Source organism: Choloepus didactylus, chromosome 7, assembly GCF_015220235.1.
Source record: "Choloepus didactylus isolate mChoDid1 chromosome 7, mChoDid1.pri, whole genome shotgun sequence".
In the NCBI taxonomy this organism is placed as follows: domain Eukaryota; kingdom Metazoa; phylum Chordata; class Mammalia; order Pilosa; family Megalonychidae; genus Choloepus; species Choloepus didactylus.
Genome location: NC_051313.1, coordinates 30,403,852 through 30,426,179, shown reverse-complemented (window position 1 = coordinate 30,426,179; position 22,328 = coordinate 30,403,852). Strand labels below are relative to the sequence as shown.

Here is a 22,328-nt window from a genome sequence, read left to right as displayed (position 1 = left end):
CATCAGCAATTGGGTACCTTCACTGGAGGATGGCCAGTGGCGTCCGGAAAACCTCTGTTAGCTGGGAAGGCACGTGGCCAGCATCTGCTCCAAAGTTCTGGTTTCAAAATGGCTTTCCCCCAGGACATTCGTCTCTAGGCTGCAGTTCCTCAAAAATGTCACTGTTAGTTGCACTTGGGGTATTTGTCTTCTCTTAGCTTCTCCGGAGCAAGAGTCTGCTTTCAACGGCTGCAGCTCCTCTGTTTTCTTTAAAGTGTCCCTCTGCTGTAGCTCCTTTTCAAAATATCACTCACAGCTGCACTGAGTTTCCTCTGCCCGTCAGCTCATTTATATGGCTCTACTGATCAAGGCCCACTCTGAATGGGTGGGGCCACACCTCCATGGAAATATCTCATCAGTTATCACCTACAGTTGGGTGGGGCACATTTCCATGCAAACAACCTAATCCAAATGTTCCAACTTAATCTCCACTAATATGTCTGCCCCACAAGACTGCATCAAGGATAATGGCGTTTGGGGGGACATAATACATTCAAACTGGCACAAGCTCCTAAAAAAAGGGTCTTTTTCCAGCTGCACATGTCCAGCTGGAAAATGTATGGTTGAAGCCTGAAGTCAATATAAAGAGCAAATCCAACTGAAGAGAAAGAGACAGACTGAATTCCAGTGTTATCAACTTCAGCATTGAATCCAGTCATGCCCGATGCTAACACTACTCTACCCTGGGCCTTTTAGTCATGTGAGTCAATAAATTTCCTTCTTCCACAAGCCAGTTTGAGCTTGGATTTCTGTCACATGCAATAGAGATCAATACTCAGAATTCCTCTTCATAATGACCAAAGTAAAGAAGTAATTTGCACTTAAGGGTAAGTAAGGAGAAGCTTCCTCCCAGGAATATCTACCACATTTGTTCTTCTCCAATCCATTCTCCATGCTTCAGTCAGTGAAGCTTTTTTTTTAAATTACAAATATGGACATAAGTGTAAGCCTCACCCACCAAGCAAGCAATCACACATTTGCACTTAGCATCTTCCAACTGCTTCCCATTGCCCTTAGGATAACATCCAAAATTTTTCATGGGATCACAGGGTCTCCATAGCAAGAACTCTCAGCATCCCTCCTCCCTGTTCTTTACTTTCACTAGGAGGAAGAGTAGCACTGTAGTTAAGACGAGTTCTGAAATGACACTGAGTCCTGGCTTTACCTACTTACTACGTGACTTGGGCAAGTTATGTAACTTTTCGGTGACTTAGTAACTAGGTATAATAGTATCTACTGCATAGAGTTGTGGAGACACGGAAGGTCCCCTGGCTTGATAGATTATACATAGGGCCCATTTCCCAAAATCTGGAAGCCTGAAGGCAGGCTCCAGAATGAGAAAAGGCCAAAAGCCTTGCACGTCTGAAAGCGGACTGCAATTTAGATGAGGGAATAGTCTCTGAGCTCCTGCTGGGCTCCTTCCTGTGCTCCTGTCTCCTGCCTCCTGCCCCCTGCCCCTGCTGTTTCCTGTGTAACCCCCAAAGAAATTGTCCCTTAAGACTAAAGATAAGTAAATACAGCTCATGGCTTTAGAAAAAATGTACCCTCCCTGAAATGCCTGAGAGCAGTCACGTAGGAAACTACCTTGTATACTATAAACGACTGTAGAAATTAGTAGAATAAAACTTTCTCTTGCATGGACACTGAGGACGGAATTGTGCTCCCCTTCTTTCACATAGAGTTGTCGTGAGAATTGAAGGAGGGAATAGCATAAAGGAGAGATAATATAAAACCATGCCTGGGACATGGTAAGCACTAAATAAATATAATAATAATTATTATAGTTGCTAGCAAACTCCATTCATCTGGGCATTCCTTTAATTCCTAGAAATGTATCTTGCTGCAAGGCATTTGCATAAGCCTTCCTCAGTTTATTCTTGCAAGCCTGTTGATCATTTATCACTCTTTTGCAGTATGCGTCAGAACTGTAATTGTTACCATGTCTCTCTACATGATAGTAGTGACCATGTCTGACTTATTCACCACCACAATCACAGTGCCAAAAAATGTTTTGGTACCTAGTGTCCATTCAATATTTATTATATAAATAAATGAATCAATCACAGAAAAATTTCATGTATTCTTACTAGCAAATAAGAAGAAATTAAACCTCCTTCACATCTCAATATATAGGTATTAAACTCCTAGAAGGCCCCTCAAAATGCTTTCACTTTTCTTGACTGCACCAGGTAGCTGCTAGGCCATAGGGCACCTCTAAGCAGAAAGAGGTAATATACCTCGAGGTGAAAGCAGAACATGGAAAGGGGAACAGATGATGCCTCTGTGTGATAGAAAATACTCCCCTTCCTCTGGGCAAATGGTCCTGTGCAAATTTAGGTTGTTTCTAAAATCCAGAGGATTTAGTGGGTCAGTTCCACCACACTTTCAAGAAATAGATCATTCTTTTCTATGGAAATATTTCAGAGCACAGAAAACAATGGGAACTTCCCCAGCATATACTATATGCAGTTAGCATCCTTTAAAAGACACTCACAAGATCAAATGGTACCATCACCAGATAGTATTTCTCTTGCAAATACAGATGCCCTAAATAAAACTATGAAAATTCTCCTTTACCTCCTTCTCCAACTAGTCCCCTTTCCAGGTACACAGCCTTCCAGTCCCCTTTCCCTGAACATGTTGTGTATATATATATATACTAGAAATTCAAGTTTCTTGACGTTTTGTCAAGGTACACCCACCCCCTGAAGATACCACACAGTCAATAAATGTTTCCTAAATCAAAAAAATGTTTTAGAAGTATTACTGATGTTACTGGAATCTAGTTCCAATTTTCCTGGAGACTAATTTAGTAATAAATAACGAGAGCTATAACATTATTCTTACCCTTTATCCATGTAATTTCATTTTAGGCAACGGCTAGACAGAAAGGAAATAATTTTCAGAGATGACCAAATGTGTTTATAGACCTAATAACTATAATCCACTTACCAGTAAAAACAACACCTAGGTTGAAGAGGGTTGAACAGGAGGCCTCTCTAATACTCCTGGCTCTTCAGTGTCTTGGGGTCAATGGCTGAATCATGCCTTGGCTGGTCACTGGTCAGGACTGAAAACTAGCCTTAGAAAGACCTATCCTACTACTCCTCTGGCCGTGACCTTTGCATGACAACCCTCCCCAAATAAGAGTGGGCACCTGCCTTAAAAGTTATCACTAGCTATGGTAATAATACATTAAAAATAAATGTTCAACAAAGAAAATATTTAAGTAATTCTGGTAAAGATATCTGAAGGAATACTACATATTATGTCTAATATGCAGCCAGATTTAATAAATGGAAATGTTTGTATGAAATAAAGTTTTGTAAAATAAGGACACAAAACATTTGTGAATACAGACTATATCTATATTAAAATGTACAGATACATATTAAATATCATTGGAAAATCTGGTACATTGAAAACATTCCTCATGTCCTTGGTTTTTTTAAAATTGTAAAACTGTTTACATTTTAAAGAGCAATGCTTAGAAGTTTTGGCACCTGACAATTAGTGACTGTGAATGATGCACATTACAGATATTCCTGTATAGAATTTAGAAAGTAAATCACTGTTCACTAAATCATACACTAGGATCCTGTATGTCTCCTATTAACTGCTGCTGATGTTCCAACTATAGGAGCCACAGAAATAAAGTATTTGCTTCTTGAGGTAGGTAGCATTCTAAGATGACCCGCCCCCCCCCCCCGACCCTAACCCTTGTAAAAATCCCCTCCCTTTAGCGTTGGTGGGAGTTGTGACTATGATGGGATATCACTCCCCTGTTTAAGCTACAATATATGACAAAAGGGATCTAAGATGTAATTAAGGTTCCTAAACAGTTGACTTTGAGTTAATCAAAACAGAGATTATCCAGGGTAGGCATGACCTAATTGGGTGAGCCCTTAAAAGAAGTCAAGAGAAATTTGAAGCCTTGTAAGAATAAATTTTTATGTTGAGAGGAGGGGGCCATGTAGCAAGGACATGAGGGGGACCTCTAGGAGCAGAGAGAAGTCCCCATCTGGCAGCAAGAAAAGGGGGGCCTCTATCATACAGCCAAAGGCAACAAATTCTGCCAACAAGTGAGCTTGGAGTTGGACCTCAGCCTCAGATGAAATCACAACCTCAGTTTCTTTTACAGCTGGATTTCAACCTAGTGAGACCCTGGGCAGAGAACCCAGCTAACCCATACTTGGACTGCTTACCATAGAAACTGTGAGATAATAAAGATATATTGCTTTAAGCTATTAAGTTTTGTAGTAATTTGCTACACAGCAATAGAAAACTAATACACTTGCTTATAGAAGTTGACTTAGTTTTCAGTGATGAATTTTATTCAGTCATTAAGTATTTCATTCACAAATATATACTTATCCACCATGTTTTAAGCATTGTATCAACTGATATAGCATTTTATAAAAAACAAACCCAAATGATGTTCGATTTAAAAGACAGTAAGCTATATATGCATAAAAAGCTTATGTCCAGAAGAAAATCTATAGCTTAAATGTTATAAGAATATTTAAAAAGACCATAACAGTCAGATCTATTGGTCATTAAACCTAGTATTTTGTTTCTCAACATGGCCCCCAAATAATACTTTACAGGATAGTATGGTTATCCTCCATCAGAGACTTTGGGATCACTAGCTTCCCTTAATATTCTGTTATGATTCTGGCATTCATGAAATTATCATCTAAATCCATAATTGTCCTATTTATATTTTTAGCCTATATCACTTCTAAGTTGTGCCGGTTTGAATGTATTATGTCACCCAAAACGCCATTATCTTTGATGTCATCTTGTGTGGGCAGACATATCAGTGTTGATTAGATTGGAATTCTTTGAGTGTTTCCATGGAGATGTGCCCCACCCAGCTGTGGGTGATGACTCTGGATAATTTCCATGGAGGTGTTACCCCACCCATTCAGGGTGGGTCTAAATTAAATCACTGGAGCCATATAAATGAGCTGACAAACAGAAGGAACTCAGTGTAGCTGAGAGTGACATTTTGAAGAGGAGCTACAGCCAAGAGGGACACTTTGAAGAAAGCACAGGAGCTGCAGGTGAGAGACAGTTTGGGGACGGCCGTTGAAAGCAGACTCTTGCTCCGGAGAAGCTAAGAGAGGACAAACACCCCAAGAGCAACTAAGAGTGACATTTTTGAGGAACTGCAGCCTAGAGAGGAACGTCCTGGGAGAAAGCCATTTTGAAACCAGAAATTTGGAGCAGACACCAGCCACATGCCTTCCCAGCTAACAGAGGTTTTCTGGACACCACTGGCCATCCTCCAGTGAAGCATTAGCAAAGTAGAACATAAGGGTATCAAGCTCCATGAATTTATGAAAATAGTGTACTTTTAAATTTTTTCTAAAACAATCACTTTCAGTCTTTATGAAGTATCCCTTATTTCATTCCATCTGTCTTTCCACAGCAATATATATATAATGCACATAATGTAGCCTACTATATATCTATATCTATATATTATGTATATAATGAAGCCTCTAAATACACAAAGCAAAAATTGATAGAATATAAGGGGAAATAAACAAATGCATCATCATTGTATCAGTTTTTAGTAACTGATTAATCAAGCAGATAAAAGAAAGAAAACAAAAGATTTGAAGAATTTAAAATCTTCATCTAATGAACAAGCATATAGACACATTGCATTAAACAACTGGATACCTCCAGAACATTAAATTGCTTTCATGTACTGAGCCACAAATCGAACCTTAACAAGTTTCAAAAATGTTTTCCTGCAAACCTCAATTTCTAACCACAATGCAATTAAGTTAAAAAAAACAACAACAAAACATTTCAATCTCACACAATTCTTCTAGGGAACAGAATATCTCCCACTTCATTTTATGAAGCTAATATAACCTTGATTTCAACACCAGAAAGAGATCATTATGAGGAAGGAAAATAAAAAAACAGTCTTACTCAAACCTAGGCTCAATATTAGCAAACTGAATCTAGCATTAAATCAAAAAGACAATATATCATGACTAACTTGAGCTTATTCTAGAAATTCAGGGTTGATTTAGTATTAGAAAATGAATCAATGTAAGGTACCATAGTAATAAATTAAAGAAAAAAAGTATCATCTCAATAGATGTAGAAAAATCAATATTTTCATTCATGATTTTTTTAAAAATTAGGAAACTAAGATTAGAAGAGAATTTCTTAAACCTGGTGAAGGGCATTTACAAAACAAAACAAAACACTACAGAAGTTTCATAATTAAGACCAGGAAACAAAACCAGAATGCTTATTATTTCTGGAGGTCCTACTCATTAAAGTAGGACAAGAGAAAATAAGGCCTAGACTGAAAAAATGGCAAGTACATACAGCAGGGTGAGCAGGGTTCTTGGAGAGCCATTCTAAAAGGACACCAAAACATCACCAGGGTGTTAAAACATAATTGTGAATTCAGTCAGAACGAAAATGAGTTACCTATTTACTAGAACTCTTAGTGAGATTACAGAATGTGGGTTGGAGGAATACTTAGGTTAAGCATCTGGAATTGAGAGTGGAACCCCAGGGGGCCTGCATGAGAAACACGTGGTCACTCAACTGCCTTCTCCTAGTGAGAAGGTTTTGCTGAGAGAGGTATGCAAATTTGGAGCCAGTGCTGGCTTTCTTGGGCAACAGATAACAGAGTTAATTCCAATAACAATCTTTCTTCTCTATCATTCCCACCTGTGTTGCTTGGTATTGCCTCTGAATAAAGGTGGAAAGATAATTGAATAATCCTGAGTGTAAATTACTAGCCTGCCCTGGGGCACTCTGTGAGCACAAGCAGAGTGGTGAAAAGGCAGGACCTAAAGGCTGTTGGGGAAGGTCATGACACTGGTGAGGTAGGAATGCCACAAAAAGTGTCAAGACAAGAAACGTCTTTTTGGAACATCACTGTACAAGCTACATGAAGGATGAACTGGACGAGGAGGAAGAGAGGACACTGGCAGGCTACTCCAGAGGATAATCAGAGCCAGTGCAAAAGAGAGAAGGGGCTGGAACAAGCAATCTTCAGATTTTTTAATATGTTCACATTTCTTTTAGTCATAACTTTTTATTAATCATAACATTTTTATTATATTCTATTCTTAGCCTTTCCCTTTCCAGGCTAAACAATAGTCTTTTCATGTAGAATTTTAAAAATTATTTTAGATGTCACTATCTAGAACTTGTAAAGTTCCTTTAAAAAAGAAAAACTGAGATACAGTGCAGAGAATACTAAGCCAATGTTTTGTAGAAGAGTAGGAGAAACCTCTTTTGTTTCTTTCTTTGCGGTGGTATTCTCATTTGCCTTGCTTTTCCCCACAGAAGCACATTGTCTAATGTATTCAGTAGTAAAAATATACCTATTCAGACATAACTAACATACTATGCAAAATTCGGCATCAAAGTTTTTTAGATTATTTTTACTCTAAATATGTTACCTTTGCTGAGGCTCACCTACCTATACAACATCAACTGAATAAGTTATTATCATCAACATATAGCATAGGTGATAGGCGTAAAAAGATTCTTGCCTCTTGATTGGCTGTGTGCAGCTTGGTTTCCAGTTCTGCCTTCAGGTTTTCTAGCTCTTGTTGAAGCTGATTTTTATCCTCTTCCAGGTTTAGTTTCTCCCTTTTATATTGATCCTCCAGTTCCTCAGGAAAAGAAATTTTTTTAAATTAACAAAATCCAAATACTGTATACTTGGAAGACTCCAAGAAAAAGATATTCTGCTTTATATTTTGATCCTTTTTTTTTCCTTCAAATTTGGCCTTACTCTCATTTAATAATATCAGATTTAACAATGAATCTAATTAGTCCTGGTGACTTTGATTTTATCATCCTGAATCACTTAGAGTGGTTACATAATATTTTTAAATGGTGAGAACAATTTATTGGTCTAGATAAATCAATAGTCTAAAAAATGGAAATGTGTGACGTAAATAATTTGGTGGGATAAAGAAAAAATTCTAACTACCTCTTGAATTCAGAATTCTTTTTTATTTATATACAAAACAAAACCCAGTAGCACTTCTGGAACTCAGTGGCCTAGCACTGAACATGGTAATTAGCCAGTCCAAAATTAAGGCATCTAAAGAGCAAAAACAGTAAACTGACACTAAAGAATGCCTACTATTTGCCAGGCATGCTACTTAATTCCAAAAAACAAACGCAATAAGATATGGTGCCTGCTCTCAAGAAGTTCATGGTATCAAATAATTAAATAATAGTATGATTAATATTAGACTGTGTATGGAGTACAGGAGCATATAGTTGGGGAACTAATGAGTTCCAGCTTGGGAGGAAAACCTTCACAGAGAAAGTAATTCCTGAGTTTGCTTTGAAGAAGGGCACCAAGAAGAAAACGTGGTAGAGCAAAAGGGGAAAAATAACATTCTAGACAGAGAAAAAAGCATGTGTAAAAAAACATACAGGAGGAGGCGGGGCAAGATGGCGGACTGGTGAGCTGTACATTTTAGTTACTCCTCCAGGAAAGTAGGTAGAAAGCCAGGAACTGCGTGGACTGGACACCACAGAGCAATCTGACTTTGGGCATACTTCATACAATACTCATGAACACGTCGAACTGCTGAGATCAGCGAAATCTGTAAGTTTTTGCGGCCAGGGGACCCGCGCCCCTCCCTGCCAGGCTCAGTCCCGTGAGAGGAGGGGCTGTCAGCTCCGGGAAGGAGAAGGGAGAACTGCAGTGGCAGCCCTTATCGGAAACTCATTCTACTGATCCAAACTCCAACCATAGACAGTCTGAGACCAGACACCAGAGAATCTGAGAGCAGCCAGCCCAGCAGAGAGGAGACAGGCATAGAAAAAAAACAGCACGAAAAACTCCAAAATAAAAGCGGAGGATTTTTGGAGTTCTGGTGAACACAGAAAGGGGAAAGGCAGAGCTCAGGCCCTGAGGCTCATATGCAAATCCCAAAGAAAAGCTGATCTCTCTGCCCTGTGGAACTTTCCTTAATGGCCCTAATTGCTTTGTCTCTTAGCATTTCAATAACCCATTAGATCTGTGAGGAGGGCCCTTTTTTTTTTTTTTAATCCTTTTTTCTTTTCCTAAAACAATTACTCTAAGAAGCCCAATACAGAAAGCTTCAAAGACTTGCAATTTGGGCAGGTCAAGACAAGAGCAGAACTAAGAGAGCTCTGAGACAAAAGGCAATAATCCAGTGGCTGAGAAAATTCACTAAACACCACAACTTCCCAAGAAAAGGGGGGTGTCCGCTCACAGCCATCATCCTGGTGGACAGGAAACACTCCTGCCCATCGCCAGCCCCATACCCCAGAGCTGCCCCAGACAATCCAGTATGACGGAAGTGCTTCAAATAACAGGCACACACCACTAAACTGGGCGTGGACTTCCCTGCAACCTCAGCTGATTGTCCCAGAGTTGGGAAGGTGGAGCAGTGTGAATTAACAAAGCCCCATTCAGCCATCATTTCAGCAGACTGCGAGCCTCCCTACACAGCCCAGCTGCCCAGAACCGCCCTGGTGACATAGCACAGTCACCTGTGACATAGCACAGTCATCCCTCAACAGAGGACCAGGGGGTACACGGCCTGGAAGAGGGACCCACTTGCAAGTTTCGGGAGCCATACGCCAATACCAAGGACTTGTGGGTCAGTGGCAGAGACAAACTGTGGCAGGACTGAACTGAAGGATTAGACTACTGCAGCAGCTTTAAAACTCCAGGATCACCAGGGAGATTTGATTGTTAGAGTCATCCCCCCTCCCTGACTGCCCAGAAACACGCCCCATATACAGGGCGTGCAACACCAACTACACACGCAAGCATGGTACACCAATTGGCCCCACAAGACTCACTCCCCCACTCACCACAAAGGCAAAGCAGGGGAGAACTGGCTTGTGGAGAACAGGTGGCTCGTGGACGCCACCTGCTGGTTAGTTAGAGAAAGTGTACTTCACGAAGCTGTAGATCTGATAAATTAGAGATAAGGACTTCAATTGGTCTACAAATCCTAAAAGAACCCTATCAAATTCAGCAAATGCCAAGAGGCCAAAAACAACAGAAAATTATAAAGCATATGAAAAAACCAGACGATATGGATAACCTAAGCCCAAGCACCCAAATCAAAAGACCAGAAGAGACACAGCACCTAGAGCAGCTACTCAAAGAACTGAAGATGAACAATGAGACCATAGTACGGAATACAAAGGATATCAAGAAGACCCTAGAAGAGCATAAAGAAGACACTGCAAGACTAAATAAAAAAATAGATGATCTTATGGAAATTAAAGAAACTGTTGACCAAATTAAAAAGATTCTGGACACTCACAGTACAAGACTAGAGGAAGTTGAACAACGAATCAGTGACCTGGATGATGACAGAAGGGAAAATGAAAGCATAAAAGAAAGAATGGGGAAAAAAATTGAAAAAATCGAAACGGACCTCAGGGATATGATAGATAAAATAAAACGTCAGAATATAAGACTCATTGGTGTTCCAGAAGGGGAAGAAAAGAGTAAAGGTCTAGGAAGAGTATTCAAAGAAATTGTTTGGGAAAACTTCCCAAATCTTCTAAACAACATAAATACACAAATCATAAATGCTCAGCCAACTCCAAATAGAATAAATCCAAATAAACCCACTCCGAGACATATTTTGATCACACTGTCAAACACGGAAGAGAAGGAGCAAGTTCTGAAAGCAGCAAGAGAAAAGCAATTCACCACATACAAAGGAAACAGCATAAGACTAAGGAGTGACTACTCATCAGCCACCATGGAGGCAAGAAGGCAGTGGTATGATATATTTAAAATTCTGAGTGAGAAAAATTTCCAACCAAGAATACTTTATCCAGCAAAGCTCTCCTTCAAATTTGAGGGAGAGCTTAAATTTTTCACAGACAAACAAATGCTGAGAGAATTTGCTAACAAGAGACCTGCCCTACTGGAGATACTCAAGGGAGCCCTACAGACAGAGAAACAAAGAAAGGACAGAGAGACTTGGAGAAAGGTTCAGTACTAAAGAGATTCGGTATGGGTACAATAAAGGATATTAATAGACAGAGGGGAAAAATATATATGACAAACATAAACCAAAGGATAAGATGGCTGATTCAAGAAATGCCTTCACGGTTATAACGTTGAATGTAAATGGATTAAACTCCCCAATTAAAAGATATAGATTCACAGAATGGATCAAAAAAAATGAACCATCAATATGTTGCATACAAGAGACTCATCTTAGACACAGGGACACAAAGAAATTGAAAGTTAAAGGATGGAAAAAAATATTTCATGCAAGCTACAGCCAAAAGAAAGCAGGTGTAGCAATATTAATCTCAGATAAAATAGACTTTAAATGCAGGGATGTTTTGAGAGACAAAGAAGGCCACTACATACTAATAACAGGGGCAATTCAACAAGAAGAAATAACAATCGTAAATGTCTATGCACCCAATCAAGGTGCCACAAAATACATGAGAGAAACACGGGCAAAACTAAAGGAAGCAATTATGTTTCCACAATAATTGTGGGAGACTTCAACACATCACTCTCTCCTATACATAGATCAACCAGAGGACCAATAAGGAAATTGAAAACCTAAACAATCTGATAAATGAATTAGATTTAACAGACATATACAGAACATTACATCCCAAATCACCAGGATACACATACTTTTCTAGTGCTCACAGAACTTTCTCCAGAATAGATCATATGCTGGGACATAAAACAAGCCTCAGTAAATTTAAAAAGATTGAAATTATTCAAAGCACATTCTCTGACCACAATGGAATACAATTAGAAGTCAATAACCATCAGAGACTTAGAAAATTCACAAATACCTGGAGGTTAAACAACACACTCCTAAACAATCAGTGGGTTAACGAAGAAATAGCAAGAGAAATTGCTAAATATATAGAGACAAATGAAAATGAGAATACAACATACCAAAACCTATGGGAGGCAGCAAAAGCAGTGCTGAGGGGGAAATTTATAGCACTAAACGCATATATTAAAAAGGAAGAAAGAGCCAAAATCAAAGAACTAATGGATCAACTGAAGAAACTAGAAAATGAAAAGCAAACCAATCCTAAACCAAGTAGAAGAAAAGAAATAACAAGGATTAAAGCAGAAATAAATGACATAGAGAACAAAAAAACAATAGAGAGGATAAATATCACCAAAAGTTGGTTCTTTGAGAAGATCAACAAGATTGACAAGCCCCTAGCTAGACTGACAAAATCAAAAAGAGAGAAGACCCATATAAACAAAATAATGAATGAAAAAGGTGACATAACTGCAGATCCTGAAGAAATTAAAAAAATTATAAGAGGATACTATGAACAACTGTATGGCAACAAACTGGATAATGTAGAGGAAATGGACAATTTCCTGGAAACATATGAACAACCTAGACTGACCAGAGAAGATATAGAAGACCACAACCAACCCATCCCAAGCAAAGAGATCCAATCAGTCATCAAAAATCTTCCCACAAATAAATGCCCAGGGCCAGATGGCTTTACAGGGGAATTCTACCAAACTTTCCAGAAAGAACTGACACCAATCTTACTCAAACTCTTTCAAAACATTGAAGAAAATGGAACACTACCTAACTCATTTTATGAAGCTAACATCAATCTAATACCAAAACCAGGCAAAGATGCTACAAAAAAGGAAAACTACCGGCCAATCTCCCTAATGAATATAGATGCAAAAATCCTCAACAAAATACTTGCAAATCGAATCCAAAGACACGTTAAAAAAATCATACACCATGACCAAGTGGGGTTCATTCCAGGCATGCAAGGATGGTTCAACATAAGAAAATCAATCAATGTATTACAACACATTAACAAGTCAAAAGGGAAAAATCAAATGATCATCGCAATAGATGCCGAAAAAGCATTTGACAAAATCCAACATCTGTTTTTGATAAAAACACTTCAAAAGGTAGGAATTGAAGGAAACCTCCTCAATATGATAAAGAGCATATATGAAAAACCCACAGCCACCATAGTACTCAATGGTGAGAGACTGAAAGCCTTCCCTCTAAGATCAGGAACAAGACAAGGATGCCCGCTGTCACCACTGTTATTCAACATTGTGCTGGAAGTGTTAGCCAGGGCAATCCGGCAAGACAAAGAAATAAAAGGCATCCAAATTGGAAAAGAAGAAGTAAAACTGTCATTGTTTGCAGATGATATGATCTTATATATGGAAAACCCTGAGAAATCAACGATACAGCCACTAGAGCTAATAAACAAATTTAGCGAAGTAGCGGGATACAAGATTAATGCACATAAGTCAGTAATGTTTCTATATGCTAGAAATGAACAAACTGAAGAGACACTCAAGAAAAAGATACCATTTTCAATAGCTACTAAAAAAATCAAGTACCTAGGAATAAACTTAACCAAAGATGTAAAAGACCTATACAAAGAAAACTACATAACTCTACTAAAAGAAATAGAAGGGGACCTTAAAAGATGGAAAAATATTCCATGTTCATGGATAGGAAGGCTAAATGTCATTAAGATGTCAATTCTACCCAAACTCATCTACAGATTCAATGCAATCCCAATCAAAATTTCAACAACCTACTTTGCAGACTTGGAAAAGCTAGTTATCAAATTTATTTGGAAAGGGAAGATGCCTCGAATTGCTAAAGACACTCTAAAAAAGAAAAACGAAGTCGGAGGACTTACACTCCCTGACTTTGAAGCTTATTATAAAGCCACAGTTGTCAAAACAGCACGGTACTGGCACAAAGATAGACATATAGAGCAATGGAATCGAATTGAGAATTCAGAGATAGACCCTCAGATCTATGGCCGACTGATCTTTGATAAGGCCCCCAAAGTCACTGAACTGAGTCATAATGGTCTATTCAATAAATGGGGCTGGGAGAGTTGGATATCCATATCCAAAAGAATGAAAGAGGACCCCTACCTCACACCCTACACAAAAAATAACTCAAAATGGACAAAAGATCTCAATATAAAAGAAAGTACCATAAAACTCCTAGAAGATAATGTAGGAAAACATCTTCAAGACCTTGTATTAGGCGGCCACTTCCTAGACTTTACACCCAAAGCACAAGCAACAAAAGAAAAAATAGATAAATGGGAACTCCTCAAGCTTAGAAGTTTCTGCACCTCAAAGGAATTTCTCAAAAAGGTAAAGAGGCAGCCAACTCAATGGGAAAAAATTTTTGGAAACCGTGTATCTGACAAAAGACTGATATCTTGCATATATAAAGATATCCTACAACTCAATGACAATAGTACAGACAGCCCAATTATAAAATGGGCAAAAGATATGAAAAGACAGCTCTCTGAAGAGGAAATACAAATGGCCAAGAAACACATGAAAAAATGTTCAGCTTCACTAGCTATTACAGAGATGCAAATTAAGACCACAATGAGATACCATCTAACACCTATTAGAGTGGCTGCCATTAAACAAACAGGAAACTACAAACGCTGGAGGGGATGTGGAGAAATTGGAACTCTTATTCATTGTTGGTGGGACTGTATAATGGTTCAGCCACTCTGGAAGTCAGTCTGGCAGTTCCTTAGAAAACTAGAAATAGAGTTACCATTCGATCCAGCGATTGCACTTCTCAGTATATACCCGGAAGATCGGAAAACAGTGACACGAACAGATATCTGCATGCCAATGTTCATAGCAGCATTATTCACAATTGCCAAGAGATGGAAACAACCCAAATGTCCTTCAACAGATGAGTGGATAAATAAAATGTGGTATATACACACGATGGAATACTACACAGCAGTAAGAAGGAACGATCTCGTGAAACATATGACAACATGGATGAACCTTGAAGACATAATGCTGAGCAAAATAAGCCAGGCACAGAAAGAGAAATATTATATGCTACCACTAATGTGAACTTTGAAAAATGTAAAACGAATGGTTTATAATGAAGAATGTAGGGGAACTAGCAATAGAGAGCAATTAAGGAAGGGGGGACAGTAATCCAAGAAGAAAAGATATGCTATTTAACGTTCTGGGGATGCCCAGGAATGACTATGGTCTGTTAATTTCTGATGGATATAGTAGGAGCAAGTTCACAGAAATGTTGCTATATTATGTAACTTTCTTGGGGTAAAGTAGGAACAGGTGGGAAGTAAAGCAGTTATCTTAGGTTAGTTGTCTTTTTCTTACTCCCTTGTTATGGTCTCTTTGAAATGTTCTTTTATCGTATGTTCTTCTTTTTTGTTTTTTGTTTTTTGTTTTTTTAATTTTTTTTTTCCATACAGTTGATTTAAAAAGGAAAAAAAGTTTAAAAAAAAAAAAAAAAAAAAAAAGGAAAAAATATGTAGTGCCCCCTTGAGGAGCCTGTGGAGAATGCAGGGGTATTCGCCTACCCCACCTCAATGGTTGCTAACATGACCACAGACATAGGGAACTGGTGGTTTGATGGGTTGAGCCCTCTACCATAGGTTTTACCCTTGGGAAGACGGTTGCTGCAAAGGAGAGGCTAGGCCTCCCTATGGTTGTGCCTAAGAGCCTCCTCCCGAATGCCTCTTTGTTGCTCAGATGTGGCGCTCTCTCTCTAGCTAAGCCAACTTGAAAGGTGAAATCACTGCCCTCCACTCTACGTGGGATCAGACACCCAGGGGAGTGAATCTCCCTGGCAACGTGGAATATGACTCCCGGGGAGGAATGTAGACCCGGCATCGTGGGATGGAGAACATCTTCTTGACCAAAAGGGGGATGTGAAAGGAAATGAAATAAGCTTCAGTAGCAGAGAGATTCCAAAAGGAGCCGAGAGGTCACTCTGGTGGGCACTCTTACACACAATTTAGACAACCCTTTTTAGGTTCTAAAGAATTGGGGTAGCTGGTGGTGGATACCTGAAACTATCAAACTACAACCCAGAACCCATGAATCTCGAAGACAATTGTATAAAAATGTAGCTTATGAGGGGTGACAATGGGATTGGGAAAACCATAAGGACCACACTCCACTTTGTCTAGTTTATGGATGGACGAGTAGAAAAATAGGGGAAGGAAACAAACAAACAAACAGACAAAGGTACCCAGTGTTCTTTTTTACTTCAATTGCTCTTTTTCACTTCAATTGCTCTTTTTCACTCTAATTATTACTCTTATTATTTTTGTTTGTGTGCTAATGAAGGTGTCAGGGATTGATTTAGGTGATGAATGTACAACTATGTAATGGTACTGTGAACAATCGAATGTACGATTTGTTTTGTATGACTGCGTGGTATGTGAATATATCTCAATAAAATGAAGATTAAAAAAAAACATACAGGTTCAAAGAAAGCACGGAGTGGGTATGTTACAAGTTGTTCAGTATTTCTATAGTGTAAGGTAAGAAGAGTAATAAATAGGGGTCTGTGTTAGGGGGCCCCAAAACCACTCCCAAGTTCAATCATTCACTAGTTGGACTCATAGGACTCAACATCTAGTAACACAGCTATGATGTATTATAGCTATGATTTATTACAGCAAAAGGATAAAAGGCACAACTAGCAAAGGGAAAAGGCACAGGGGGTGAAGTGCAGGAAACCAGGAAAAAGGTCACACAGGTGTGCTTAATTCCTACAGGAGGAGGTGTTACCACATGGTTGAAATGTTGTCTACAAGGAAAGCTAATTAGAGAGAGCACTCTGGGCTTTTTATTGGAGCTGGTCATGCAGGCGCCCTCTGCCTGGCACGTACCCAAATTCCAGATGCCCAGAAAGAAAGCAGGTGTTTAGCATAAACCATACTGTTTGCATAAACAAGTTAATCACAGTGAGACATTCTTAACAGGGAATGGTGGGAACCCTCCAGAAATCCAAGCTTGGTCACCAGCCAAGGGCCAAGCTTGCAAGCAGGCCTTCCAAGGATAGCAGTTTCAGGCTTGAAATGTTAACTCTTTTCTGCTTTCTACTGGAGTAGGTGAAATGGTGTTACGATGGAAAATATAATCTTTTTTGACAACAGGGGATAAGGAATGGAGAAGTCACTTTTAGCCAACTGTTCTATAAAAGATAATTGGCCAGTGGAGAAATACTATTTTGAAGGGAGGCTGGTGTTAGCTTAGGCTCAGATATGGGCTACAGAGGCAAGAGAGGAATGAAGCAGTAAGTGACAAACAAGTTATTTTGAAAGAAGAGAAGGGTACAGATAAGACTGTCATAAGACGATCTATGTTCACATAGGAAATTTAATGTCATCTATTTTTTGGCAATTATGTTTTAAAGAAAGATTATAAGAAAAGCAAGTGGCTTAATGCAGGTTTTTAGGTGGCTCAGAAATTAAAATTTAATGGAGTAGTAATGAAATAAGGAAGCAAAAATGATATTGATGAAAGATGCTTTGATAGTAATACTTAGAACTCAATGTACAAGAAAGAAGGCTAAAGGCAGGACATGCAGTGTAAATATTCCAGTAAGAGAGGACAAGCCCAAGGTGCAAAAGGGATGAGGAAATGAAAAATAATATTACAAGACAGATGTGAAAGAGCAGTAGACATTTACGTATAAACAGAACAAAATCTTAAACACTTGATACATCCAGAGTTGCCAAGCACTCACACACACACACACGATTAAAGCTATACAATTTGGTCCGGGAATAGTGAGCTGGCACAGAGAAGACTGCAACTAAAGTCCCAAGAAATAACAGTCATTATGTTTTGTCTCTAGCTACATAATAGTAAGTTTAGAATGAAATATTTTAACAGGAAGATTTATTTGAATTTTTTATTTCTTATGTTTTAAATATTTTTTCCAGCTACTTACCCCATGAATGAAGGGACATCAAGCTAGAAGATTTCAACTTTACACCCTACCTCTTCTGCTTATTAAGTATCTGTGGCTCTGAATAAATCATTTGGGTTTCCTACACCTATTCATCATCTATACAATAAAAGTGACACTGGTCTCCAATTCCTAGGAATCAAGGAATACATAAGAAAGCTCTTTGAAAACTGTAAAGTGTTATTATACAAAACATGTAACAACCATTAATGACACCTGCCTCCATGATGTGGTGGTTAATGCCTTGGGGTTTGGTGTCTGAGACCAGAGTTCAAGGCCTGACTGATTCTTACTTGTTGCATGTGCTTGAGCAAGTTGTTCAACCTCTCTGTCCTTCCATCTCCTCCTCAATAAAATGGGTATAACAGTCAAGTACTATGAGGATAAATGAGAAAATATGCATAAATATTATTTCAGTGTCTGGCACACAGTAAGAACTACTTATAATTGACATTTATTTATCATTATGTGCCAGGACATGTCTGGGTAATCACCATTTTATCTCATCTAATCCCATAGTAACATGACAGTATCCATATGACACAGTAATGTCTGTCAGATGAGGAGCCTGAAGCATAGCTTTGGGGGTCCAAGACTGATCACAGCCAGGAGACAAAGACTCATTGAAGGTCCAGGACTATCAGACCCTTTGCTTATTATTCTATGCAACTGCCTTGTCATGTATTACTTAAGAAAGGAAAGAAAACAAAACATAAATCATTTTCCCAAGTGTGGTGGTTTGAAGCTGTATGCACCCCAGAAGATCATATTATTAAAACTAATCCATTTCTGTGGGTGAGGACCTATTGTGGGTGCGACCTTTTGAGTAGGTTACTTCAGCTGAGGACCCCAGGTGGGTCTTAGTCCTCTTACTGGAGACCTTTATAAGACGATGAATTCAGAAAGACACAGAAGCTGAGAGAGCAAGTCATGGAAACAGACAGGAAGCCACTGAAGCCAGAATCTGGAAGTGAAACCCAGAAGAGAAGGCAGAGACCAGTAGATGCCGCCATGTGCCTTGCCATGTGGTAGAGGAGTCCAGGATCACCAGCAGCCTGTCTTCAGGAATAAGGAATCATCTTGATGATGCCTTGATTTGAACATTTTCATGGCCTCAGAACTACAGACTTGTAAACTAATAAATTCCCATTGTAAAAGCCAACACATTTTATGGTATCTGCATTTTGGCAGTCAAGCAGACTAAAACACCAAGGAAGGGAACCGTCTACATGAAATTAAGTGCTTCACCTAGTCTAGGCTTCCTGAGGAGCATACCTACTGTTGTCTCTGAAGAGACAGCTTGCAATCAGAGGGAATGTTTCTATTATGGCTTATACAAAGTTGAAATGCATCATATCAATTCAATAAACTACATTCCATATCAACCTTTGATAAGTACTCTTTGAACCATGATTTAAAGAATGATTAAAGGACTGCCACCACCACATGGAAGCAAACCATTACTCCACAATACAGGTCCCAATGGATTATTCCTGAACCCCTATTAATTTACAAAGCAAAGCTAAATTGAATTTTTACTCACCAGGTACAGTTTTTTCTTATCCTTAATTACATTACTGTGGACAGTCTCAATTGCCATATGATGCTTCCAAGCTAATTCTTCCAAAGTCTTAGAATGGGCCTCATTTAACTGAGCCATCTCCTCTTCCAATCTATTTTGTAGGGTTTTTAGCTCCATCTCATAATATTCTTGTTGAGTTTCCTTGGCTTCATTTACTTTCTAAAATCAAAACAAATAAAGATCACTAATTGGAACCTGCTTTTTTCATGGTTGCTATTAGTACTTTGAGTACCCAATAAATATGTAAACCTAAATGAATTGAGAGCTACAGGATATAGACTTTGGAATATGAGAATACATCACTAATGTTCTCAGAATGTGACAAGTTGGCAAAGGCAAAATAAACAAAATTTTAATGCAAGAGAAAAAAACAGATTACTAGGTTAGAAATAAATGTGAGTTAGTACATCTGCAAGCTTAAGACAGAAAGAGTTCCTGTAATGCAAAATACTATGCAAAATAGCTCATTAATACACCACTCAAGTGTTATAATGCAATACAATTTTATTGAGTACCAGTTATGTACCTTTTAAGCACTCACAGTCTAGTGATGAAAAAAAAGGTAAGTCAAAAGACAATAGCAATATATTTTTATAAGTTCTATGAAAGGGGTGTGGTATATCATGTGCTATAAGACCACACAGGAAAGCCTAATCTGGATGGGGTGGGAAATAAGAAAAGAGTGGGGGTGGGGGAAGGTCTCCCTGAGCTGATGATGGCATGTCCTCTCATTTAATTCTCACAACTAGTCCACAAAGTTGTTGTTCTTCATTTGTAAAGAAAAGGTTAGTAAACACAGATGAGAAAATTTCAGACCTAGTCCTGGTGTCAAAAGCCTGCATCCATAACCATTTCTACTGCCTTCCAGCATTTGGAGAGAGGAGAAGCGGTAAAGCAGGCGATGAAGTTTAGGGAACTGGATGATAGTAAGTGGTGCCAGCTAAGCAGATAGACAGAACGTGGATGCACAGCTGGGAGGGGTGAACAATGAGGCTTAGAAGTAGGCAGGAGTGAAATGATGAGAAGAAGCCTTCTTTGTCTTACTGAAGACTTTTTGACTTTATTCTGAAGGGAATGAGAAATCACTGGAATTTCAGTGGCATATTTTAAAAATAGTCTTGACTGCAGGCTAGCATGCTGAGTGGAGGCTGGAAGAGCAGTTAGGAGATTGCGCCTGCAATCTGGGCAAGAAATGAGTACCAAACCTCAGATCTACAGATGGATATAAAGAGGAGAGAATGGAATAAAAATATACGAAAGGAGCAGGACCAACAGTATTTGCTACCAGACAGGAGGTTAAGGAAACAGAGTGATCAAGAATGACTCCTAGGTTTCTGACTTAACTAGACAGACTGTAGTGCTACTGGTTTAAAGGATCTACTATACCAAGGAGAAAAAGTTCTGGACATGCTGATTTGAGATCCTTGTGAAAAACATAAATGGAGATATCTAGTAGGAAGTTGAATACATGGGACTCAAGTTCAGCTCTTCAGGGAGAAGATTTGGGAGCTATTACTGAACAAGTGATAGCTGATGTTACTGGAACAGATGAGATTGTGAGGTAAGACGAAAACCCTGGGTAATACCAAAATTCAGAGAACAGAAGGAGGAGGCAAGTTTGCAAACAAGATTTCAAGGCCAGTGGGGTATGAGAAAAAGCCAAAAGAGTGTGCAATACTGGGAGCCAAGAGAAGAGAGACATTCCAGAATCCACAGGTAGCAAGTACCACAACAGGATAAGATCCACCAAGTAGAACAACTAGCATGTCACTAGTGAGGTGAGCAAAAGGCAAAGAGAACAGACATCTTTCAGTATACTTAGTTGCTGAGGGAAGGAGAAAGGGCATCCAAAACTCCCACACAGTATTGCGAGTATCTGAAAAATTGGAATAAATATTCAGTAATTATTCTATAAATGATACATCTTATTTGTTTAATCTAGAAAGTAAATATATTGGTATGTGAATTTTCAGAGCTTGATACTTGTCACCTCTTTCAGTTTTATAAAAATTTCCTAGGTGTACATGCAACAATAGATTTAATTTATAGGAACACATATGTGATTAACTATGATTATACACTCCACTGAAACAAGAGTTTATTCCCTTTCTGGTTTAGAATATAGGCTGAAATGTATTAAGCTTTTATATTAGAGATTGTTATCCATAGATTTTGAACATATACACAATATGAGATAGTTCAACTTTATACTTCGTCCTTAAAATAAAAACAACTATTAGAATAAGAAATACACTGTTACTATGGAGTGGGAGTAAACACTCCAAATACTTCAAATCTGACAAAGAAAAAAACTAAACCTTCCCTTCCTTTTTGTTTATTTATTAATGGGGAAGGGCCGGGGAGCAAGAGGGTCTTCTGATCCTTTTTACCTTCTCCAATTCTAGAATCTGCTGCTTCTGCTCTTCACCCAGACTCTGAGTTTTGCTTTGCAAAAAAGCTCTTTCCTCTTCAAGTTGAGATAATCTCTCATTGGCCCTTGATTTTTCTGATTCTAAATCTTTAATTGTAACCTCCTGGGTCATTTGAGTTGCTTGAAGCATTCCAATGTGACCTACCAAAAAAAAAAAAAAAAAAAAAGAATCCCTTCAATTTAAAAATCTGATACACTGTGGTGTCATACAGTGTATATTTAACCACACAGTTATACTTGATACTTAAGCCAAATGGTTTGCATGTACAAATAGTACTTTGGTTTCCTCACTGTATAAAATGGAAACATTTACTTTGGGAATACTTCTTACCCAAGTAGAATAACTCAAATTAGAAAGTCCATTTCCACATCACATCACATGAGAAGGTACCATTCCATTTTTTTTTTTTTTTTTTAAGATTGCAAGCTATACCAACGTTGAAGTAGGAGCAACTCTTGAGGGGTGTGTATAAGTCTCCTGGGA

At 38.6% G+C, this 22,328-nt stretch overlaps 1 protein-coding gene across 4 annotated transcripts in view; it reads right to left on the bottom strand.

The window, feature by feature from the left end:
* Positions 1-22,328, bottom strand: part of FAM184A (family with sequence similarity 184 member A) — a 159,719-nt gene that overhangs the window by 54,636 nt on the left and 82,755 nt on the right. For all 4 annotated transcript variants that reach the window (XR_005217983.1, XM_037843921.1, XM_037843919.1 and 1 more), the window contains exons 4-6: positions 21,804-21,985; positions 19,375-19,572; positions 7,581-7,703 (exon numbers count right to left, since the gene is read on the bottom strand). Coding sequence is in view for 3 of the 4 variants with exons in the window: in XM_037843921.1 (XP_037699849.1) it covers positions 7,581-7,703; positions 19,375-19,572; positions 21,804-21,985 (503 nt within the window). In the remaining variant the exon portion in view is untranslated. The remainder of the gene's footprint in view (positions 1-7,580; positions 7,704-19,374; positions 19,573-21,803; positions 21,986-22,328) is intronic.